Source organism: Lepisma saccharinum, chromosome 2, assembly GCF_977018435.1.
Source record: "Lepisma saccharinum chromosome 2, izLepSacc3.1, whole genome shotgun sequence".
NCBI classification, from domain to species: Eukaryota; Metazoa; Arthropoda; class Insecta; order Zygentoma; family Lepismatidae; genus Lepisma; species Lepisma saccharinum.
This window is the reverse complement of record NC_139230.1, coordinates 58,921,177-58,948,412: the sequence shown is the minus strand read 5'-3', so window position 1 is coordinate 58,948,412 and position 27,236 is coordinate 58,921,177. Positions and strand designations below refer to the sequence as shown.

Genomic DNA, 27,236 nt, shown 5'->3' with positions numbered 1-27,236 from the left:
ATACTTTGCAAAAAAATCGCTTGATAACGTATCATGCCGAAGGCTTGACTCGAATCCGGGACCCAGGGCGCCATAGTCCAATAGTCTAATTAATTCATAAAAAGGGCCCGAGTATGAAAGAAGCTGGAAAGAGCTTCTTTCAAGCAAATGCCACCTGCTATCTTCAGCGGATGTAAAAATCCGCTGTTACGAATTCTTCCGGAATCACAGGAAAGATACTGCAAACACAGCTTTACACTGAAAGCACCGTTATTGAGAGACGCGTTCTCTCAACGGCCGAAGTTTGAATTTCGTTTAAATAGCTCGGGAGAATATTTCTTCACACAGTCGGTATCTGAAATCTATCGCGTGCACAGTCGTTGCCTCGGAATTATACAAGTTGTTGAACTAAGAAAGTTATGGCGTGAATAGTTGTTACCGAACATTACAAAAGGAGTTACAGCGAGGAGTAGTACAATATCGGAAAGGAGTTCTATTTCAGGAGAGTTCATCAGAGTTTCATCAACGAACCAGCGAGTCGATCGTCACTTCGAGATCTACAGGTAACAAACGTTCCTCTATCCTTGTCTTTCATTCTCTCACACCCTTGCCAGACCAGTCAATTGTAGTGTTTAAAGTTAATCGTGAGTGTAGTTCTTATTTCACAGGGCTAGCCCCCTTGCTTGGTTAAGTGTAGACGTAGCTCTTCAGAGCTATACACCCTCTTACGATACACCTCTCGCAGCCAAATAACTTCGAATATCAGGCTTCTCATAGCCTATCTACGATCCCTTAATTTAAACGATCGGGACTTTGTACGATATTTCAACAAGATTAAGAAGGATTTGAAAGGAGCACAGGATATTTGCACAACCATCTCAATCTGACCTTTAAAATGACGTCCACGTGTTATTTTTGAGGGATAAGGGGTACTGGAGTGTTTTGTGATGTTGGAAAGAAAATAAAGCATGGAAAACATTTTGCTGTGCACTATAATTTGCATTTGAATCAAAAGCAAACTGTACAAATAATGTTGTATGTAATCCTCAACTTTAAGTCATGCTCCATGCTGTTTAGTGTTTTTTCATACGTTCCACTTTAAATGAAACTGGGTGCAATGATTCTAATTCCTTCCAGGAGTGAGGTCAAGAGTGATTATATGAATCATGTAATAGCAGGGTTTGTTAATGTGTTCTACCTTGAATTATTCTAGTGGTTTCCATCCTGTCTTCCTGTGCAAGTGCACATCTTAACAAAAACAGAAGGAGATTAAGATTTTTCACTGTGAAAGAAGTACTACTCATTGTAAAAGATAAAGAAATCAGGAATCATGTTGCAGCTCACAAGTACAGTAGAACTGATGATTATGTTAGGGATTTAAATAGTGAAATGAATATGAACCTTTTGAAAGTTTCTTACAAGAAAAAAAAGAAAAAAAAGAAAAAAAAGAAAAAAAAATGTTTTTCAGACCTTGGAATAAAATTTCTTCCAATAAAGTAAGTTATTTTCTTCTTATATATGTAGAAATAAGATTCTACTTCTAGTGTAATGAATTGAGATATCCAATGAATCTCCTGAGTTCCTGTGAACTTCTATACACAATGCATTTACAGAAATATTGTTCACAAACAAAAGGTGAATTCTTGGCTCAAGTGCAAGTATCCATGGTTGTATCAACTTCAATTGTACATTTGCCAATCTTCTTAGGCCAGAAGTACATATGTTGAAGTCTATTTTACTGTATAAAAAACTTCTTCCACTTGCACATGATGGTGTATGATGGTGCATTGGTAGCATTGTCACCTTGTAATCAAGGGGTTCCGAGTTCGATACCTGGTATAGGTACATAGTGGTTCAGATCCCATTTTAAACTGTAGGTCCAGTCCCAATTAGCCTTACTGTGCACAAAGTGAACTTAAAACACCAAATTAATCAATCATTCAAAAAGCATCAATAGTACACAAAGTTTGTTTAAGTAATTAATGAGCTTACATTCAACGACCAATTCAGCCTCAGTTCTGTCTGCATTAGAAACACAGGAATACATTCCAGCATCAGTAACTTTGACATCTTTGAAGACAAGCTTCCTCTTTCTACCATCCTTGATTATTTGGACCCTGAAATAGATATTAAAATAAATTTCATTTTAAAAAAAAAAGTAACACATTTCTGGCACATGTGTCATTTGTAGACTAAAAATATCAGCTGTCTTTATTGCATATAAATATTATATAACCCAAGGTTTGAACTATTTGAAATGGAGAAATTGATGTCAAGAAGTTACTTATGTGCCTAAAGACATGCTGGTTCAGGTACACAACTTTATAACTTTATACTTTGGCAGATGGCAGTCTCTTCCACCTGTAAGCCTCTTGGAACAGGAGTCTTTTTCAAGCATGTTCTTTTCAAATACACAATGCTGCATGAAAAAAAAATAATTGAAAGAAAACCATTTACTATAGACAGTTGAGGTGGGTTTTGTTTTTCCTCAAAGAATTATGCTCTAGTGAGAATAGAAATTTTGGAATCCCCTTCTCAAAATACACAATTAGTAAAAGAACAAGATGACTTCAATTTTATAGAAAAGTTTGTAGACCCTGCAATTTATTGAAATGAATAAAAAAAAAAGTATGTTAGGATCCTACAACTGTGTAAAGTTGTATTGATAATTGTTCAATAGCTCATCATAAAAAATTAAAAAATAATAATTGTTCTATGCAATACTAAAAACACATGGTAGGTTTTGATACTTTATGCTATGTAAACATTGTTTTATTCTAGGTATCATGTATATATACTCACTTATATGTCTTTTCTGTAACAAACAATTTTTTGAAAGAAAAATCTTAAAACATTGTAATAAAAGTTACTGAAAACATATTTTTAATATGTAATATGAAAATAATTAATGAAAAGTAACCTAAACACTTCTTCTTCAGATTCTAAATGGTCACTAACTTTGAAATCCTCATGAAGAATTTCCATAATGTTCACGGAATTCTCAAGGATATAAGCAAAAGCACAATGTTATTCAACACAATTACATGCAAGACTCAGCAGTGATAAAAACATGTATCATCTAGCAGTTTGAATTTGAAAGAAGTGGTTAAAATACACTGTACAAGAGAAGTGGTGCAAATATTCACAATGAAAGCGTATATCGAAGGCATGCTATGCCCATCTTATTGGACAGCAGTTGTACAATGGGCTATGCCCATTCCACAAATGGAATGTGTTAAAAAAATATTGTCTAGATGCCTTCCCTACTTTCACATTTCTGTTTCAGTTAGATTTTAGAGATATTATACTGGTATTATTGTCACATGAATACTTTAGAATATTAAAAATAGATTTCTGATACAAGTTCAAAGTGTGTTAACAAACCTAATGTGACACTCCTGAGATTTTACAGAGCATACATTAATTTTACTTTTCCCCTTATAAGTTGCATGCAATTTCTGTAGGATATTGACATCTTACATTGTAACAAAATAAACATTGAAAATACTCAATAAAATATATAAACATTTTGCATTCAGTTTGTGTTGAATTATTGGAGAAAATAGAAGGGTAAAATCAAGAAGAGTTTTGTTTGGAATGTATGTTTTACTTACCTCTTGTCAGCTTTCACTTCTTCATCTCCCTTCATCCATTTAACTTCACCATCAGCTTCATCTAACTCGCACAACAATGTTACCACATTCTTTTCTGTAACTTGTTGACTCTTCAGAACTTTCACAAACTTATAAGGATATTCTGTAATTCAATGCATACATACTGTAATTGTAAAATTTTAAAAACAATGCATATGCTAAAGATAAAATATAAAACTACACTTCTTTGCCTTGTTTTAATGACATCCAAACCAAATAACATACAATTTGATGATGGAATATTTGATTCTTCAAATAGGCAAAAGGGTCAGCATATATTTTCATTTGTAATACAGTGCATTTTTCTGCCCCTTGTGCACTAGGGTGGATCGAAAAACTGTTTTTTTTTTAAATCGGTCTGCGGCTAGTGCTTAAAGTTTGTGGTTGGTGGTCCTTATAACCCATAAAAAAATTCCAACTTGATCGCATAATATCTTCAGGCTGCGCTTTTTAGTCAAAAGTTTAAATTTTTATGAAAAAATGTCAAAAATTTGCAATTTTTCCTGATGGTTTCTCGATGATTCTGGAGTGATTTAATGGCAAAAAATTACATATATTGCTTGTATGTTGCTTAATATTAACGATTTAGTGTGTTTGAATCAGGGAAAATGGTTTCTTAGTTCACCAAAATTCGTCAAAAAACGCCAAATATACAGAAATATTACGGATGTTGGGTAGGCAATAACCCGCTATAATTACTCGACCCCACCGACTTAAATTTACCAAAAACGATAAGGTTATAGAAAAGGAAGTAAACTGCAGCTCTTAGTTTATCGACTAATCGACTATCCAACGCCTACCCAACATCCGTTATATTTCTGTATATTTGGCGTTTTTTTGACGAATTTTGGCGAACTAAGAAACCATTTTCCCTGATTCAAACACACTAAATCGTTAATATTAAGTAACATACAAGCAATATATGTAATTTTTTGCCATTAAATCACTCCAGAATCATCGAGAAACCATCAGGGAAAATTGCAAATTTTTGATATTTTTTCATAAAAATTTAAATTTTTGACTAAAAAGCGCAACCTGAAGATATTATCCGATCAAGTTGGAATTTTTTATAGGTTAAAAGGACCACCAACCACAAACTTTCAGCACTAGCCGCAGACCGGTTTCGAAAAAAACGATTTTTCGATCCACCCTATTGTGCACCCGATGGCAGCCCGCTTGGCAGCCGGCCAGACGGCAACTCCCAGCATATCGCGTATGATATCTCTGCTATGGAAACTGCTAGCTTCAAAATGACCTCAAGTTCTCAGAATTACAGTTACAATTACATTCAAAATGAGCATGTTAACTGCCACAGGGGATGTTGGAAATATTGTTCTCATACATCCACACATTTTTGGCATGTTTCTAGGAAATGTCCATTTACATGCAACAGTTCAGCTTCTGAAATTGCTTCAGTTTCTCTCTTGATATTCTCCTTCAGTTCTTCTAATGTGTGAAAGTTTGTTGCATAGAATTTATTTTTCAATTTCCCCTATAGATAAACACTTTACTAATGCTAACCAATAAGCCAGGGTGACAAAAGAGGAATGAATGGGACAATAAATCACGGCAGCTTAAAGATTGAGATGTTGCGGGTTCGAGTCATGAAACAGGTGCCAAACACTTACGCACATGTAGCCATGCACACTGAATCAGTTGATTACCATTAAATTTGGCAGGAAATGAGGAAATGGCACAACATACGATCAACATGTGAGAAAAACATGGCAGAAATGCAAGATTGTTAAAGAAAGTTAAATTTAAACAAGGCTGCAAACCCGAAACCTAGAAAGTACAACAATGGAACAAAAGCTCCCACTGATGGTGAAAAGGGACAGATGAAGACACTTCTTGTGATCAAAATGTGATAAAAATGTTGCAGGATAGTAAGTTTTTCAAAGAAAATTAAATTTAGAAAAGGCTAGATATCCTTTTTCTAAATAAGTACAACAATGGATTAAAGGTCCCATTGTTGCTGGGAAAGAAGAGATAAAGTCACAAAGTGTGATCAAAATGTGATAAAAATATTGCAGGATAGTGAGTTTATTTTCAAAGAAAATTAAATTTAGAAAAGGCTAGATATCCCTTTTCATAACGAGTTCAACAATGGGCAATAGGTACCATTGTTGCTGGGAAAGGAGAGATAAAGTCACAGAGTGTGATCAAAATGTGATAAAAATATTGCAGGATAGTGAGGTTTTTTTTTTCAAAGAAAATTAAATTTAGAAAAGGCTAGATATCCTTTTTTAAAATGATTTCAACAATGGAAGAAAGGTCCCATTGTTCCCCATAAATGAAACCTTGTTTCGTCAGAGAAGAATATTAAACATGGATTAATTACCCCACCATTAACATTGCCAAAAATCCAGTTACAGAAATTTAACTGACTCCGTTCTCAATTTGTTCACAAGGTTTCGCATGGTATTTCTGTGTGCAACAGACACACCTGGGAATTGAGTTGAAAATCGTCTATGAACATCCCTGCAAGAATTTGTAATCACATACGAATCATACACAAAAACTTTTGGTTGTAATGTGCACGTATGTGCCATTCTTAAAACTATAGCAAAACACAAAAAAAACATTTGGAACACTAAACACTTAATAAACACTTTACAAAACAATAGAAAATCACAAGAACACTTGTAACACGTAACCACTTTAAAAATATGACTGAACTGAAATCGCGATGTTACTGATATGGAATGGGATTAACAAATTCACAAGTTATGCACAAAGCCATGTGTTTCAGTTACCACTCTATCATCGCGAGCTGTTAGGAAACTAACCTTTTAGCGTGTCTTGTTACCAAAGCTCCGTACAATTTCCTAAAAATATGTCAGAAATGTGTGGATGCATGAGGACAACATTTTCAACATCCCCTGTGACAGTTAACGGGCTCATTTTGAATTTAATTGTAACTGTAATTCTGAGAACTTGAAGTAATTTCGAAGCTATCTGTTTCCATAGCGGAGAAATCATACGCGATATGCTGAGAGTTGCCATCTGGCTGGCTGCCAAGCAGGCCTCAGTCAGGCACACAAGGGACAGAAAAATGCACTATATTTCATGCTGATCACTAATTGAAGTTTCAATATAGCTTATTTTTTCATATTCATGAACAAAATTTAATTCCTGATGTTAATAATTTCCAGAATTTGAGAATTCTACGAAAAAATTATTTGGGCTTACCTACTATAGTCACTAGTGTTGTAGTTTTGTCTTCTTGTTTTTCTAACTTACAAGTGTAGTTGCCATTGTCTTCAAACTGTGAATCTTTTATGGTAAGACGACACACTCCTGTTAAATCTTTGGAGATGTCATATTTTGGACCATCCTGAAATATTTCATTATAAAAATTAGGTTCTTTACTTGCATTGTAAATTAACAAAACCTTTGCCTTTGATTATCCCCCTCACCTAAATTAGAGCTTTACAAGCTTAAAAAATATGATTATCATTGCTACTGAATGTTGTCATTAATGTGACCTCCAGGAATCTACAAAATACTGAACAATACACAATTTTTCAATGTTTTTACATGAGTCATTTATTTGATGATATAAAAATAGTGACTTTGTGATATCAACAACTAACTTACCCTAACTATCACCATTTCATAAAGAACAAAAATGATAAATTAAATGAGACACAAATCTGAACACAAATTTTAAAATAATACCTCGCACTTTAGACTGAAACACACGTGTCATTGATTTCTTTATGGAAAACTTCAATTACTTGTTATGAATAGTAAACTATCAATGCAGCCATAACATATCATGGATGTCAACTTGAAGCACACTTATATTCTTACCTGTATTTTATCATTTCCTTTCCACCACGAGACAATAGCCAAACTGTTGCTAACAGTACATTCCATCATAGTTTCATGTTTAAGAAAACCATCAGTTTTCTTTGACAAAGGCTTCAAAAATGCATACACTGGCTCAGGTTCTGAAACACAAATTTTTCTTTAATAACAGATTCCAATAAAATGAAATGGTTGCTGGTGCTAGTCAAAGGGTACATTACGCTTCTCACATTTATGTTTGAATGTATATGTAACATCATAACAGGATAATATAATAAAAGGAGAAAATGAAACTTGAGTGTCAATTCAAGAAACAGTTTAGAAAAAATAGGAATTAATTTTCAACCTCTTCCCCCTACACTTGGCACTTTGATAAAAAGTGAGTTGCTGAACAAAATTACATCGATTATGATCTAATCTGTCCTGCACCATGGCTCTGCAGTCTGAAGAGCAAGCTTTGGGCTCTGGCTACGGGACGCAGGTTTGAGTCTCCTGGGGAAAATATAACAACTTTTCCTGAGATTTTGGCCTGTGCATGGGACTGATGGCCACTCACCATTGTGAAGAAATTGGGGAGCTATGAATAAGTAGCATAACCCAGCCATAGAAAACCTACAATAACAACTGACCATACATCACCCTGTAACTGGTTGGAAGTCGGTATTCGGTAAGTAGGCACTGGCACTGTTATGCCACGGGTTATTATTAAAATTATTATATTCTCTTATCTACTTCAAAATTTAAACATAATGAACAGCAAATATGTATCACCATGAAGAGCTAAGTTGAAAAGACACAAAGAATTCAGATATTTATAAAAACAAATCAAATGCTTCAAATATGAGAATATTGCGCTTGCAGAAAAGCAAATAGTCTTGCCTGTGTTAAAATGAGGATAAAAATGCAGCACACCACAAAGTATGAAAATAAAAAGTCACAAAGGGCTATCAATGTTTCTAGGATATCACACCCTCATTATCAGAATAAAATAAAGGATGGGATGGAGGGAAAAGAGGTAAAAAAAATGCACTAATATTGATAACACATTTTAGTGCATGTGATTTTCTATCTTTTCTGATCCTTTTATTTTTATGGAGAAGTGATAACCCACATATATATTATAATTTTGTGGTTCACCTTGCATTGTTCTTTCATCCTGACTTTAACACAGGCAAAAATACACAAATGTATAACATCCAAAGTGCACATATTTTAGCTCCATTTATAATTTATATAACTTACCTTCTACATTCAGGTAGGCAGTACAAGATGTACCAGCAATTTCGATTGTATATTTTCCAGTATCCTCAACTTTGGGCATATTTATTATAAGCGTATAAACATCCTTTTCACTCTTTATTTTGTACTTTGATCCAGGAAATAGTTCCTGAAATTTAATGAAAAAGAATTAAGTATGTGTGTGATGAATAAAATTATCTTGATAAAGGTTACAATGGAATTTATATTAGGAATTCTTATTGAATGATACTCCCAAATTTACAGCATAAACAACATTGGTGAAGTGGTATAAGCTATGCTCTTCATCCCAATTCAGTTCAGTAGTTGATTTTTTAAAAATGGACTAGTTAGCATATTGGCTATTTGTATCTGCCACATAGCAAAACCAGGGATGGACTAATATGAAATTTTTCCCAATATTGATACAGTACCGATATAAAATTTACTGATATTGATACCCAATATTCAACTGATCTGATACAAAATTGCAAATACTCCTTTAAGAACCTGAATGGTTCAATAATATCCTAATCTATTGTTAGTAATTACGAGTAATGGTATTTTCTTTGGGAAAAAATAACTAATAACTTACTTTTATTTTACAAAACCAGGGCACACAATTTATACATTTATATTCATAAAAATAAATACTAAATGGCAGGCTTTACACTGAATTACAGGTTACACACACACACACACACACACACATATATATATATATATATATATATATATATATATATATATATATATATAAATAATGAAGGAGACAGTAAACACTTACCACACGAATAGAAATAATTCAATATTTCGCGATCTGAGTGGCATTTTCTATTCATGTGGTAAGTGTTTACTGTCTCCTTCATTATTTGTATTTATCCGCCCTTCTGGCACCATTTCTAACCCTATTCCTGTATATATATACATATATATATATATATATAGTCAATAAAATTATAGATAATTTTACTGATAAACTGATACACTGACAGGCCTACATTGGCCAATACTGATAGAGTACCAATTAATTTCATCCATGCCTAACAATAACAGAAGTGGTGGACATGACTCTTGCAATAAAATAATATCTTTACTTTTAAAAACCAGCTGTTCATTTATTAAAAAACTACATCGATCAACTCAAAAACTAAAACACCTACTCAACATAAAAATGATTTTCTTAACTTTCTTTATGCCTTGTATCTTGCACATTTTGGTGAGTACTTTCCAAACAAAAGTAATATGTAACAGGCCTGTATCAAGGATTTTTAGAGAAGGTAGGAGGGGGTAGATCCAAACATGTGTAAAAAAGAGAAGATCTGAAATACTGTTGGAGGATCAGATGTAACCACTAATGCTATGGTTTTTTGGTGTGAGTTGGTGTTTTAAGTCCACTTTATGCACAGTAAGGCTAATCTGGACTGGACCTACAGTTTAAAGTGAGATCTGAACCACAATGTGCCTCCACCGAGCATCGAATTTGGGACCCTTGATTACAAGGTGACGACACTACCACTACACCATCGGGGAGGCCCTAATGCTATGGTAGTATTGCAACTAGACGTACAATTGTAGAGTCCCCCCCAAAAAAATCAACTCACTGATAGTCTCCTCCTCCCCCAACCTGACAATCAGCAACATAATTGCTTACAGACAAAGGCTGTCACACAACAACAAGCTTGGTGCTTATTGTTTTATACTTACTACACTTATACCTATTGTCATAGGTATTTGAATAATATTGGTTTTGCAAATTAACAATGTTTTCAAATTTTCTTCGATTCTCTTACACCAGCACCATTGAACAGCTATGATAAATGATAAAAAATTAAATTCTATGTATTAGCAATGACTTGTAATGAACAATATGTCTGGATGCGAGTTAACAACAAAAAAAGTCACCAGGATATTTTCACATCACACTGTAATTGAAAAAAATTGTGACAGGGTTTACAAATAATGAACTCTCCTGACTAAATCAAGACACCTGGTAGCCTTGCATTTGTGGTTATAAAACTAAAATTACCAAATATTGCAGACTGAAGACTTCTGGAGCCTGCATCTTCCCACAAACAAATCATTTATTTATGCAATAAAAAAAAATCTTTCAAAATCTGAATAATGGTTAATGTTATTTTCAGAGATCTTTATGGGTTCATTAAAATATTTCATGCTTCAAGAGGGTATGGCCCCTTGCCCCCTCCTTTGGGTATGGGCCTAAAATGAAAAAGTACATAATGTAAAACAATTTCACAATTTGTACATGTTGTGCTATTAGACACTTGTGTCATGTATGCACATGCCAAATTCCTAAATATTTGTATTTGTAAATACCAAGTATATTCTGAATCCACTGGATGTCTAGGCCCTATTTTTAACAAGAGCAATTAGTTAAAGTTATACAATTCATATTTTACAATTGTAATTCTAATAATCCTCACAGAAGTTTTCTTTTTAAAAAAATTAATGTTTACTTACATCTTTGCGGAATAACCATTTAGGCTTGACGTTGGCCTTGGAAAATATGGTTTCAAATACCACTTTCTTATCTTTCCCTTCCTTTGCATATTGGTCCACGAGTGGTTTCAAAAACGATTCTTGTTTCTAAATAGCAAAAAGATGTATATTAGAAAATATTCATGAAAAATTGCTCAAAATGCCTTTTCAGTTAGAAATTTCTGCTATACTGAGGATATGTACTGGCTTTGAAGAGAACCTGAAAGCACCATTATAAAGAAAGCAATAAGGAAACCAAAAATATTAGTTAATATAAATAGACAGAGAAATGAAGCCATGATATAAAATAAAGAAATGTCATGTAAACAAATCACAGAACATAGAATGTTAGAAGAAACATGTAGAAGACAGATTAAGAAGAAAATATTAATTCTGCAGTGTTCTATGTTTCATGATAATAGTGTGTTTTATAATGTTCAAGATGTAAGAATTATTAGTAAGAAAAATAACATTACATAAAATAAATTCAGATGAAATATACAGAAGGAAAGCAAGATGACCAGTTTTACAAATGAATACATAAATATGATATTCTATTTTGTGAAGAAAATGAAGAATTATATACCCAATTTAGTTATATACAACAGATTCATACATAATTGTTGAACACATATTGATTGATTAAGACAGAAAGCTGCACTAAAACAAGATCTCGAATTTTATTTATACTTCAGTCAGTATGGCTCACTAAGCTTAAATTTTACTTAAAAGTTTTTAAATATTTTCAAGAGCTATCTCTCAACTTTCAAATGCACAGTGACATTTATTGTTATACATTTTATATGCATTAAAGCATTTTACTTCCAACTAAATATATTTGTTAAGCATGCCTAATTAATTGTGAAATTAAAAGAATAGGGTATAGAAGTGAAAACCAATTATAACACACTTTTAAAAATTATCGTTATTTTAATCACATCATTTTATTCTAATCTGATGGTTTGTAAAGTTAATCACAATTCAATAAACCCTTCAATTACATTTTAACTTCTATTTAAATTTTTGCCATTACTTTCACCCACTAATATATTTAATTAGAGTATGTGTGTAACTACAGATAAAAAGCACTGACATATTTCAGTTTGTTGTTCGTACACATGTAATTTGGATACAACATTGGCATTTGTTTAGTGAATCAGATATGTTAATAAGATAGAGTTTTCTATCTTTCATTGCCTTTGTAAGCAACAAGATGGACTTTTTTTTTCGGTTTTAATTTCGAAAGTAACAAATTTGAACTGGCTAGATATAAGAATTATACTTTTTTTAAAAATAATTTTTGTACTAATAATGCCTCACAAGTTCCAAGTCTTGAATTCTAATGCGTTCTGCTCCCACATACAACCTTTCTTTAGGAAAGTTCTGGGACCATGTTAATATCTGTGACATAGATACACTGAAGTTGTTCACACTTTTGTTTTATTTAAAGATAAGGCATGTGCTCTACATACATGTGTCCTTTTAATTCAGTTCAGTGGCATTCTGTTGAATGACAGGAGGGTAGATGGATTATCGTTTATTGACAAGGAAAGGGCACAAAGTGTTGTTAGAATGGCTGAGACCATCATTGACACCTTGAAGCGTTCACAACAAAAAACAGTTTTTCATGACCTGTGTGTTCTATTAGAAACAATGGGTCTTCTCATAGCCTGTCCTTGATTAAGCCACATTGCCAGTAGTACTTGTTGAATACTGGCCAGATCTTGAATATCATCTACTGACACCCTGCCTTGAACAAATCTCATGTTCATCATGGATTTGTCCCTAAGGACGAACAGTGATTCAAAGATGTGTGTGGGGCAATCAATTAGATGCCTAAGCCCTGACTTGTAGGTTTCTGGTCATTGGTTTCTGCTCTGAAAATACAAATATTTCTTGCTAAGCAACAAATAACAACATTCTCACATCCTTCGTACTCATCCAATTTCTCATCTTGTGATTTATTTTTGTTTGCCCTACTGAAGGAATGTGATATGGCGACATTTTAGCAATTCAAACAACAATATATGAATGAGCCAATTAGCAAAAGATGTTTTCTCCCACTGCCAGAAAAACTTCCTAAGAGACTGGCAGTGATGTGTTCACAGCTCAGGTAACTACTTTGGAGGAAGGGGACAGGGACCACTAGTGGCAAGTTCAGTATTTTATTTTCCATAGCGACAGTCCTGTAACTTTTCTAATGAAGGTTGTATTTACACATTTGTTAAATAATGTTTCTTTTTAATTGCTTTAAAACAACAGATCCTTAAAAAAATGATGTAATAAAATTAAGGGAAACATGGAATTGCAAAGAACAACAAATAGAAAAAGTTATTTTTAGGTTGGAGTTTGTCTTTGCTAGACACTTTCTGCTTACTAGGTCAGCTTTGTCATCACTTTAATCTACTAGCCTTGCACACATAAATCATATGCAGGACAATACATTTCTACTAATTTAATGCATTTTATTTAATTTAGAAATGTGTGTGTTATAATGGATTTCACTTTGAATGATAGCTGAAATGAAAAGAAGTTAGAGAGAAGTATGAAGTTAAATATTTAATGTTGTATTCTTTAATCTGAATAACTTCAGTGTGTTATAGGGAAAGTAATAAGCATAGAAAATCATTGCCAAACACATGGTATTTAATGAAATTGAATCAAATTCAAATTATAGCTTTTTAAAGTAAATCAAGTGTAATAATAATGAATTTAATCTCTAACATATATTTTGATCACATTCACATATTATTTCTAAACGCCAACACACTTCCCTATGGCTTGACATGTATATTCTGCTAAAGATATCCTTTCCTTTGTCATTTAAAATTTACAATTCCAGTGATGATAGAATTACAGACTTCTCTTAAGCATTTCATTTCATAGTTTACTTAAATTATCTGAAATCAGTACAAAAATCTCCTTGCTTCTGACTAAATGGTCACTAATCATTTTACTATTATAGTATACTGCCATACGGATGTCGAACACTTTTTTAAATGGGTCTTTAGAATTTTTTTCGTGTGTATTTATAACAATGATGATAAACAAAACAGCAGGAAAGTAACACTCCTATTATAATTCTTCACCATGAAGATAAATACTAGATGGGATCCCCCCTTCCTTTCTTTACGTTTAGACATTTCAAGTTCAATTTATTAATTTTGTTTATATTACTTTGCTTATCTGCCACTTTCGGCTAATTGCAAAGATGAGGATGAGTGATGATATGATGAAATTCATGAAGGAATGCTCACAAAGAACACCCATGTCCAGGCCAGGATATGAATCCAGGACCCCCTGCCATCGTAGCGCACTGTGCACTTACTCCACCACAGAAACCTCTAGTTCAAATGACTAAGCACAAAGATAATGGTGAAAACTTGGTCATACATGGGTTGTAAATTTAAAAGTGGCAATACTGTCAGGAAGAGGTGATTACACTGACCATGCACTATCAGGCAGTGAGCGGCATCAGTTGAAAGTGTGTTGAAGCGTGGAGTGTGTGTGTGGGAAGGGGGGGGGGGGGGGTTGAACTCTACAAAGTGTTGTGTACCATCCTAAAGCATGAACAGAACAGTAATCGTGGATCGAAATCCATCCATGTATCATGGCAAACATTCACAGGAATGTCATCAAGGCTTATATGAAGCCTGTGGCAACCATGCAGTACAATATTTGATGGTAGCATGATGAACGAGTTATCTACCTACGGCAGAAGCAGTTACCACCTTGTTGTACAGGTGGCACCAGGAGGTCTTTGAACATTCTCCATATTTGCCTGACTTTATTCCTTGTGATTTTGACTTGTTTCCATGGTTGAAAGAACTCAAGGTTTCTGACATTCCATCAGTACTTCAAGCAGTGGCTCTCATTACAGTGATAAACAGAAATGGCCTTGCTGCTGGCATCCAACAGCTTCCACACATTTGGCAAAAGGTACAGAACTTCACAGGTCATTAGACTGGGGAGAAATAATGTAATTTTGCACGGAAGTTCCATAAAAGCTTTGTACTATGTATGTTACCACTATTTAATTTACAACCCTTGTACATATGTACTATCAATACAACCCTCGTATGTATGAACTTTCAAAACAAAATTGGGCCCTTCATTTACACATACCACAAATCACTGATTCAGCTACTGTTGAAATGTTATTGTTTTCATTGCTTTAGTTACTTCTCAGAATGTACAAGGTAGTGAGAAATTTAGAATTTTCAATAAAATTGGAACTCTCGTTGATTCTGTCATAGTATCTCAAGTTCATAGTTTTTCCCTCCATGTAAATCATATATTTAATGGAACAATTAATACAAGTTCCCTCTTGGAAATACTGCCACAGATTTACACAGTTCATGCATTCATTAAGCCCACTATATTTCCATTCCAAGAAACTATCATCTGAGAGTTAACTACTACACTATATGGAAACCTTTCCAAGTGCTGTAGTCTTTAAGCTTTAGCAGAACATAACACATATATTACTGATAAAGAAAAACTATATGAATGTGATTAAATTGTCTTTCTAAGAAAAAGAGTTCTATCAAATCATTTTCTGCTATTTGTGCATTAAAAGGAATTTTGATGATTGGTTACATTCATGTAACTTGCAACTAGGTTGTAGGTATCAATAGCAGCTATGTCAAAATTAAGTATAATTTGTTACAACAATAATACTATTTCAAATTATTAAATCAAATATTTCAAGACTTCAAATTAAAGTTTATGACGGGGGTTAAATACATTTATAATTATTGATCTGAAAGTGAAATTTATTTCAACCAAAAACTGAATAAGTACTGACAAATTATTTTGCGCAAGTTTATCCTTGTTATATTTTAAGTATTTTATTGTCATGTTGAGCTCTGGTGCACATTAATGGCAGAAAGAATTATAGAAATTCTCAATATAATTAAATATGTACACCGTACCTAAATGTCATTCAAAATGACACCACATGTTTGTCCACATCTGACCAGAAACTATTGTGTATTGTCTTGAGTCTCAAAAAGTCAAGGATGTTGGCAATGTTTTCGAAAAGACAAAACAATAGACATGGTACACATACTGAAGCAGAAGAAGAAACACAGAAGAGAAAGAACTCATAGATTTGACACACAACATAATGGGAAACACAAAGAATAAGACACGAAAAGAAGAGTTGAGAGAAAGAAAGAGACAGATTTATAATGTGTGACCTATACATAGTTATCTGTATATAGGTCGATTTAGTCCAACCTCCTTCTTCTCAATGTGATGAAGAACTGGCCAATCAGGTATAAGTTCAGCCAAGGATGGTCTTCTTGATGGTGGTTTCTCACTACACTAAAACACAAATTAAAACTTGTCAAATATGCCATCTGAAGAACTAATTATGAATTGAACGCTGTGTATATTTGTTATATGTAATTGATTTTTAATGTAAGGTGGATTAATGATTATTCATGATTAAGTTGATTAATTGTTAAGATAATTAATGATTTAGATGATTAATAGTTTAATCAGATGATGTTACTAACATACCTATTACCGAGATGCATGCATTCACCAAACAGTTAACATGTCAATTAGTAATGGGGGAAAAATTTGCAAGTTATTTTAAAAATTTCAAAACATATTAAAGTTCATTTTAAGAAATATAAAACTAATCAAAATATGTTTTACGTTGGCCATATAAAAATAACAAAAATTTACTTTGTCATTTAACAAGGTGAGTTACTGAAGCCAAATTTAATGTGAATAACAGGAATCTCCAATGAAATATAATATTTACATGTATTCATTAGTGTTTTAATTTGAAAATTCACACACTGTCATCATAAAAATTTTGCAAATTAACCATAATCATTGTTTACTTTTTTAATCACTGAATTTGCAAGTGGTTCTGACACTTTTTGATGTCATAGAATTTATTTTAAAGATGATACTGTGGATGTCAAGGCCAACACATTCACAAGACTAGGTAATCTACCATAAACAATTACACAATTTTGCTATCCTAGAGATCTATCAGAAAAATGGGTAGAAATGGGAATGTAACTGTTTAATGTGTCTTGCCTAGCCTTGTTTAAGTGTTTCGTTACCTTCAGAGAATTGCTTGGAAAAATCCACAGCATCCTGGATAAAACTTAACCAAAAAGGATTGGAAATCATTTGTAAACAAGAACCTTTTATTATTTTATGGCAATGAAAATTATTCAGTTAACTTGATATTAATTCATTTTCTCAATAAAACAGCATATCACAAAATAGTATACTAATATAGTTTGCCAATTGGTAATGCAATACTCTTATGAAATTCCATTTTTTTAGTGCCAATATTATATCTTACATATTTTCTTAAAATTTTTACCTGCATCAACTGTTTCTTTTTTTATTTGTGACAGTAAATATTTCAAAAATATATTTCCTGATGTTAAATTCACCAAAATTAAAATTGTTGTTAACTTACACCACAAAACATATATATGCACCAGACGATCACCACTAGCTACACATCACAAACAAAATATGGAAAGTAAGACTTGAATTTGCTAGTCGAAATTACTGTGGGTTTTAATGTCTGTGTCCACCGACTGTAGTCATTGTTGCATTTATTCCTTCTATATCATTCACAATAAAATGTTCAAATTAGTTTGCAATTCTTAGTCTCTTTATTTTTAAATTTCTTCAACTTGCTTCACTGGTCACTATCAAATGGCACATTAATGTTCATCACAAACCCAATCAATGGTTCCATTTTGTCTGGTGAGTAGTACATATTTACTTCAATTTTAAGATATTTAAAATAAAGACAAAAATGAACAGAACATTCATCAATAAATAATAAAAGTAGAATAATATGCTACATGCATGTGTGCACCCATTTCAATTCTCTGCACCCCTGGTCCCTCCGAGGATGAATCTAATGTTTTAGCCCTGGAAATCTTCTTTACACCACATGACCTTCTAAATACTTTGAAGAAATCTCAGAATCAATAACTTGGGCAGATTCATTGTGCCTTAATACAACTTGTTCATTAAATTAAACACAGCATCTCATCTGGTGTCTTGATGTCCATTCTCAGCTCCATTCCTCTTTTACAACCTCTCATTTTCATGTTCATTAAAATATTCCACCTTGCAACTAAGGGTAGGGTACTACAAAAAAGTAGTAGTTTAAAATGCAGGTGGGACAGAATTGGCTGCAGGGGTAGTTGCAATTATGAATGCAACTCATGGTCCTCAGCTTGGACAATGCACAGCCTTCATGTTAGAGGTAGGCTTTCTTTGGCATGGAGGACGTGTAATGACTGTGGACTCTCAAGTAACAAACACATTTTTTATGGGCATAAAAAATATTTCTTTAGATGGAGAACTCCCAAAATGTTCTTGGATATTGAGCCCAGTTTAAATGGGGATACAAGCAATGCCATCAGTAAAATGCTATTTTGTAATTAGTATGGGACAAAGATACATAATCTACAGGAACCAATGCTAGTATATCAGTAAATAGTGCAGCTTCTTCCTTAACCCTAGCACTCCCATGCTATTACCTGCAATATGAAGAAGCGAGATGAAGGGGGGAGTTTCATCGATCCACGCATTTTTCTTTGTTCCTAAATATTCTACAAAATACTTTTCATATATATGTATTGCATTACTGCATGTGTAGCTTACACGTTTACATCAATATTTCACATTAATGCTATGTTATTTAAGCATAATGTTTATTTATGTTGCAAAGTGTATATTTGTGAAAATTATTTTGTTAAATTTCAAGATCAACTTAGATTATATTAACATAGGCATTGAAACAAAATGCAAAGTGATACCATATTACTTTCCATACTGATAGTTCCATAATATAATGTTATTTTTTATGTTATCACAACCTTTACAGAGACAAAACATACCATTTATATGTGTGACAATATAACACTAGTACACAGAGCTCACAACATAAAACTTTTTTTTTTAACTCATGCAGAATTTTCTTCTTCAAAATATGGAGTATATCATTAAGAACAATTGCAAATTTTACCATGAAGTAAGCATCACTTTTCGAGGAATAAAGTAGCATCTGCAGGTGTACAGAATGCCCCTACCCCTTCCATCCTGGGAGTTCTAGAGTTAAGAGACATGTCACTTTTTTTTCATTGAGAAACAGGCTAGCTCAGGTTACTATTTATGTATAATCCCATCATCAACTGAACAACTGTAAATGTATGATTCAACATTGAGAACTGTTTATCAATAAAGAGGAGGAAAAGAAAAGTTGGAGAGCTTACACCAGGACTCTGCTTATTCTCACTTTTAACATGATCAATGTTTGGGCAGGCTACAAGGACTTTGCATTTGATCCAATCCCATGTCCTCTTTCAAATGCCAACATTTCAGGCCTACCCAACCTTCTTGTAAAGCCACTCAGCAAAATGTGGAAATTGTGATCTTCTTTCCCAAAGGACCGAACATTGGTCCATCTAGTTCAAAATGTGTAAATTGTAAGGGAGAATATCCAATATGTACTAGGCAGTCACAGTAACAAAATGTATCAGAGAACATGCCATCACCAAGAATATCTCTGCTGGTGAAGTGCAGCATTGAATCCATGGGAATGTTTACACTGTAAACTGCCTATACAGCACTTCCTCTTTGCTGGGAAGGGACCCAGATGCATGATGTGTTCACACAAATGTCATTCTTTCCAGTTCAGGGTACTGTGACCTTCCTTTTTGAGCCAACCAGTGACATCGCCTCCATGCCTACACCCCAAAGTTTTTCACACCTAAAATTCAAAAGCCAAATTGCTGCCTAAGTTTGTAAAGTGCAGGATGCTCCCATCACCTCTTCCCCTTCTCTGTTCTTATGTGGGGACATAATTGAAGGTGCGCAGGCATAGATACTCAATTCTTAATGGTCACAGGTAAGAACAAAGTATATATTATACTAATTTCACCTTTTATGGCTTGCCTCAAGTGGAATTTTAACAGATTCTATACACATACTGAGAAACTGTGAACATTAATTTGAGAGTTTGACACCAGACCTAATTTGTCTTTAAGATGAACACCCCAACAACCACCAACTTTCAATGAATACACAGTTTACTGCATGGACAAGCTTCCCGAGGGTGGTCATTCTCCTGACAGTGTGCCCATCTGTGTCCAAAATTCAATCCACTCAACCTGAAACACTTCTTTTGCTTTTGCTGAGTGAGTATATGTGCTACAATATATCTGCCTGTAGCATGTACAGTATTTGGAAGGAGTGCTTCTATATTGCAGATCTAGGTTCCTTAATCAATTTCTGGCTCCTGTTATCTTCTGGGTCATTTCAATTTCTACCATCATGTGAGGGGTTCTATCCATTCAGGGTTTCAGGACTGCCATAGTCTAGATGCATTGCATGAATTATCCAATTTAGCCCATTTGAATGATTGTAAGACCAATATTTGAACCCTTCATCTGGAACTTATTCTGCAACAGATCTATCTTTTCATAGGCTTGGCCTTGCTCCTTGCATTACATGGAGCATTCATTCTGATCTCTGTGTGAATGTCCATTTTTTCTTACTATTCCACTTTCACCATCTTCATAGCTAAGTTGAACAGCATCCTCTCAGGTACCTCAGTTAAGCTGATTGGCTTGCTTTAGGGCATGATTTTAGTGTGTTCATCTGAACCAGCACTATTGTCATTCTCTTCAATTACTATTTCTACTTATGTTATTCCCAGTAAAATGGTGGAAACAAAACTACATATTCACCATCAATGTGAATTTACCTTTAAACAAGAAATTAAATAATCATCCATCTACAAAAAGGTTATATTAGATGATATGCAATCTAGCTTATTTTTATAGTGATTTCAGTTGTCTGCTAAGAATGGTGTTGTGATTGAGGAAGTTATTTTGGACTTATATACGTATACAAATCTATGAATAGGAACATTTATCCCAGATTTTCTTCTTTCTATGAAACCATTTATAGTTTTGGTCTCAACAATAGTATCGCTTTCCCACATAATAAGTACATTCAAGTGCCTAAAGTCATGGGATAACAGCATGCAAATATTCATATGGCACTAGCACCGTGTAACAGGTGTATAAATAGGCAGTGTGTTATCAGTGCTTGCTGTTGTACTCTTGTGATACATCTTCCAACGTGATTATGGATACATGGGACATTCCACTTCTGAAGTTGTTCGGGCATTCAACATTCATCAATCAACAGTGTCAAGGGTGTACCAAGCAAATCTACCACCATGGACAGAGCAGTGGCCGACCACATCTGCTTAATGGCAGTGATTATCAACATCTAAGCAGAATCGTCCATGCTAACAGACAAACGACACTGTGTGAAATCACATATAAACAGTCAATGAGGGATGTTTAAGAGATGTGTCTGTGAGGTCAGTTCAATGAAATTTGGCGTTGATGGGATGTGGCAGCAGAAGCCATTTGCAGCCCTTCATGGACTTCATGCACCCTAACAATGGCGGGATTTTCCAGGATGACAATGCACCAAGTCACCAGGCCATGATTGTTCACAATTGGTTTGAGGAGCATTCTGGACAATTCCAATGAATAATTTGGTCACCTAGATTGCCAGACATGAACCCTGTGGAACACATTTGGGATGTGATTGAAAGATCCATTCCTGCACAAGATCCTGCACCTGTAACAACCATGCAATTATGGGAGGCTATTGAGACTGCATGGCTGGACATCTCTTCAGGGGACTTCCGCCGACTAGTAGAGCCCATGCCGTGTCGAGTTGCTGCACTTCACCAGGTAAAGGAGGTCCCACACAATATTAGATGGGTATCCATGGCTTGTGGCACTTGAGTGTATTTTAAACTCAGGCTACTGAAAAATACAAAATTGAAGTTCCAATGAATACTAAGTGCAAATTCCCCTCTCCAGAATCCATATTATCCTTTTCTCAGGTTTTCACCTATAAATTAAATCTGTTGTTATTTACACTGTATCTAAAATATGAGTAGAGATAATTAATTGTTTCTCATGTATGTGTTGGGGAGAGGGATATAGCTACATATCTCACCATCTTGATGAATATATTCTGCTTTTATTATTTACTGTTGTGATTCTCTCTCTTTTAAAAATTTTGTTAGCATTATAAATCATACAATTTCTCAGGTAGACCATCTCACCATCCTATTAAAATGCAGCATTTGGGTTAATGTTGTATGGAATGAGAAAAATTACCATTTTGTATAATTAACATTTAAATGAGAGTTCATTATCTGAGTAGAAGAAGCTGCATTATTTTTCTGTGAATAATACAGAAAACTATTAAACAGTTAACAGAAACAGTAATGAAGCAGTAAACAATACAATACTGATGATTATTATTGAGGATTGCAAATTTCACATAAGTTCAACATATTGTATTGTATTTTGACTATTTGATCTTGCTTTTCTATTTTTAAATAAATTTATGATAAACATACAAAACTGACGAGGCAACCGATACAAACATCCATGTCTTATCTGGGATTTGATTCAAGATGACTAGTGTTACATGTTACACTAATCACTCTATAAGTGAGGCATGTATAAGCTTCATATCGAACAGAAAAATAAGCAATACATACTTGTATATTGGCACTAAGTACTGGAATACACAATTAAGTAAACACAGAAGCATACTATGATGTGACAATGTTTTATTTTGTATTATGAAGTTAATTACTTTTCAACATATGAACACTCTAACTTGAAGGTTTACTGGGAGGTTGAAAGCATTTCTTTGCATATGTATTAGTATTCTCGTAACTTAGATTTAAAATGTTGTATATTGTTTCAAAGATATACATCAATTTAGTGCTTACATCACAGACTTCAAATAGTAATAATTGATGTTACAGATTTATTTTGTATGACATTATTTTGGAGATCCCTGTTGATGTTAAAGGTAATTTAAGGTTCAAAAGCATATGAAAGTTTGGTTTAGCTAGGGCAGGCTATTATTTTAATCATAGTATTTAACACAGAAAGGATGTTCGAACCTTGAGTAGTTCTTTGTCCACCACAACGAGTTTGGGCCAATCAGTAATAATTTCTTGTAGATCCGCACGTCGTCGTTTTCCAAATACTTCCTACAGTAATTGGGTGTAAAAAGACGCCTAACTTCAGTGATTTAACTCAATATTTGATTTTATAATGCTGAATGTGTATGTTGCACAAATTTCAAATGCAATGTTATCTGAATTAAAAAGATTTATCAAAGAAATTTTTACTTAGAATGCAGCAATGGAAATTACTTATTATGACAGATCAAGTTAAATTACATTCAGTTATGAATACAATTGATGTTAAATTATTTTTTTTTAAATTAACAGAACAGACCAGAAAAAGATGAAATAATTACTTCAATGTAAATGAATAAGAAACATTATCATAAGTATTTTTACAGTGGAAAGTATTCAAGATAAGATATACTTAAAAGTTCAAATCTTATGTATAGTTATAATTTTATGGTAGAAAGAGAAGGCTTAACAGGATGGTACAGAAGGATTTAACAGGCCATTCATAATAACAAGTAATAATTCATAAAATTGAGTAAGGATATAAAGATGAGCCTCCATGAAGTCACTGAGGTTAGAAAATTTAATAAAATTAGAATTTTTATGATGTTAAATGTAAAGCAGCATAGCACAAGCTCTTAAACAAAAAACAGAATTTTAAATACTGTAACGTACATGCAGACATCATGCAATTTGAATTAGTTTCTTAAGCAATCTATATCTCCACCTCATTGTCTATTGTCTGTCAATTTGCTGTCTCTACAACTCAAATTTGATTCAGCTAATGAATTCTTATACAACATATTACATATTTTTTTAAAAAACAATAGTCAATTGTGAGTCAATTTGAATAACTAACAAAAATAATTATGGTTATATTGTGTTTAAACGTGTTCTTCAATTGCTCAAACAATAATATTATAAACTACAAATACCATTTATGACATAAGAGAGACAGAGTGACAGAAGGTTTTCAACACGACACAACACACAATTCAACACAAAATAAAATAACTATAAAAAATACACAAATATACAATTTACTGCACTTAAAATTATTCAAAACCTTTGGAGCTTTCCCATTCTTGATATTCACAAAGTAATGAGTAGAAAAAGAAACTGTTTGAAAACCTTGCCTAGGCTTCTAATAACTGATTTTATTCATGGATTAAAGATGTTTATTTAAATTTATATTTAAATATATTATAATTTTGTAGAAAAAAATCATGAATTATTAGTATAAGCAATTCAATAAACTGAAACAAATATATTAATCATATTTAAAAATTTAAATATAGAATGAGTTATTGCAAACTCTTAGAATCTACAAATGTTAATTATTACGAGGTCTCCCAGTTACATGAATATTTTAAAAAAGAAATAAAGAGAAAACAGAAAAAGGGTCTTCATACATAAATAAAACTTTAAAACAAGTTTTCACTTTCTTTAAATTCATGCATTTATTTAGTAACTAACATCTACTTAAGCAGCTTTATCAAAATATTACTCTATTTATGCATTTAATACTTGGCAGTTTCTGTGCAGACTTTGGTGATATGTATATATTCTATATCAGGTGTTACATATAGGTGCTTACAAATTCTAAATAGAATTCATAAAGTTGCTTTCCTCATGCATAGATTTGTGGAACTATATATGCCTATGGCAATAACTAAATGCATACTTAAGTGCATAATTTATGAAATAGAAATACAAAGTTATTAAACGTCATAAAAGTATTAATAAATAAGAAATAAATTTCTTGAAACCATTAGTAACATTATTCTTGAACTGCATTTGCAACTACTTCATTTCCTTGGAAATTTGGTTGATTGATTGATTTGCTTTATTTTATTTCACTTTTTGTGCCACATTTGGCTAATTTGCGAAGATGGGGATGAGTGATGATATGATGAAATTGATGAATGGACACTCACAAACATCCATCCATTCCCAGGCCGAGATTCGAACCCAGGACCCCTAGCATCATAGTGTGATGTGCTCTTGGATATTCTGGTCTAAAATCACAGGCATCTTTCATAGTAAAATATAAATTTTGAGTATTTTTTTTACACTAAATATCTTTCACTTCCCACTCTTGAATTATTGTTGTGTTGCATTTCTTCAATTGATATATCTCCATTCCTTAGAACAAGAATGAAAATTGTACAAACTACAAATGAAAAGTATTTCAGGGTTGCAGGAAATCTGTCTAATGAAGCAATTTTATAACATAGACAAAATATGTAACCATACTTAAATAATTACTTATTCGGTTGATTTGATTACATATTACTTAGCATTTGTAAATTGTGATTTATTTGATAGAAGTAACTTTATAATTACTTCTTGAGAGACACCAAGTTAGTATTACATGACACAATGAGAAAGGATATCCTAACCAGACAATGAAAAGAAAATAGTCATAACTTGGAAAATAAAAAAATCATGAAAAGCAAATTACATGTCAATGCACCCGGTTTTGAATCCCGGTGAGGGCATGGATGATTGCAAGTGTCCATTCATCAATTACATCACATCATTACTCATCCCCATCTTTGCAATTAGCCAAAAGTGGCATAAAAGTGAAGTAAAATAAAGCAAATCAATCAATCAATCAAGCAATAAGTGTGTGAAGAAATGACACACAAAGGCAATAAGTGTGTGAAAAAATGACACACAAAGAGAAAAGAAAAGAATGTAAGCAGACATTTGCCTCCCTTACAAAATGACACCCATTGTCTTGTGCTGAAATAATGCACTTACATTCCACAACTAGTAATTCTAAGTAATGGAAAAACTTTGAGTTACTAACACATGCTTTGAATCAAAGGCTTTTGTCCAACAACCCTCTGCTACAAAGAATCTGTTACATAATGACAACATAATGTAGTAGCAGTAGCACAAAAAATTACTGGTTTTTGGAGCATCAAGACACAAATTACGACTAACTTCATAACAGTACAGACTATGTGTATGACGAGTGGACAGTGAACGAGTATAACAGGGAAGTGTAGGTTTTTAATTATTATTATTAATTCCATGTACTGTTGTAAGCCTTCATTTATAGCATTTTGTGTTTGCGTATGTTATTTTCAAATGATGTCATTTCTCTTCTTCAACCTACATGTAATGCTGTGTGATTTGTAACTCATTTTGTCATATTTTCAAATCAGTGGTTACTTCCACTAAGTCAGATATCTCTCAGCTCACTATAATTTTTGTTCTATGTCTGCTACATAGGGAGCACAGAAATGACAGACCTTATTCGTAGCCAGAAATTTTGAACAGGGCCATTGTCATGATGTAGCAACCAATTCTATTTCTTGCAAAATATAAGTTTTCCCATGACCATCTGCAAACACTCTGTAATGAACTTGGAATGTTCACTGGTCTTATAAAATATAATTCTAAGAAAAATATCTTCCCAATAAAATACTTACTTTTACTGTATATGTATATGTCATGCTTCTATCAAAATAATGATGATTTGCAACAAAATTTCATGCAAATACATTGTTCCTTCTGATAATTATTTTAACAGCAATAGACAAATCACTACTAAGTACAAAAAAATGCTACACAAAAATTCATAGAAAATAATATCCACAGTCAACTTGCTACTTCTCATCCAAGTTGATGCTGGTGCAACAAAGATTGAGTGTTGTACAATGTAACTAGTTCTGGAACTATTGCATCATCCACTACTTTTCTACATTGAACACTTACTCCAAGCAAAATTCAAAAATAAAAAAAATTAACAAGACAAAGGACAAATCAGACAAATTTTGTAAAAATTTAGTGTCTGATAGGAAACATGAGAAAGTTTCAATTTTGCATGCTCCCTAAATTTTAGTTAGCTTCTTCAATTTCATTGAAATATGAGATATTAAGTACAATTACATTCTCTCTTTAGCATTGGCTCCTGTGGCGGAGTGGTTAGCTCATCGCACTATGATGCCAGGGGTCCCAGGTTCAAATCCCGGCCTTCGCATGGATGTTTGTGAGTGTCCATTCATGAATTT

General features: G+C 33.1%; 1 protein-coding gene across 16 annotated transcripts in view; it reads right to left on the bottom strand.

Annotated features, from left to right (window-relative positions):
• The window catches only part of bt (projectin protein bent), a 486,238-nt gene that overhangs the window by 218,915 nt on the left and 240,087 nt on the right, over nt 1-27,236 (bottom strand). For 8 of the 16 annotated variants that reach the window (XM_083117398.1, XM_083117397.1, XM_083117400.1 and 5 more), the window contains 7 exons: nt 23,194-23,283; nt 11,163-11,288; nt 8,688-8,832; nt 7,449-7,588; nt 6,825-6,969; nt 3,594-3,735; nt 1,972-2,096 (listed from right to left, as the gene is read on the bottom strand). In XM_083117398.1, coding sequence (XP_082973524.1) covers nt 1,972-2,096; nt 3,594-3,735; nt 6,825-6,969; nt 7,449-7,588; nt 8,688-8,832; nt 11,163-11,288; nt 23,194-23,283 — 913 coding nt within the window. The remainder of the gene's footprint in view (nt 1-1,971; nt 2,097-3,593; nt 3,736-6,824; nt 6,970-7,448; nt 7,589-8,687; nt 8,833-11,162; nt 11,289-23,193; nt 23,284-27,236) is intronic. The other 8 variants (XM_083117403.1, XM_083117404.1, XM_083117406.1 and 5 more) reach the window with 1 other exon arrangement.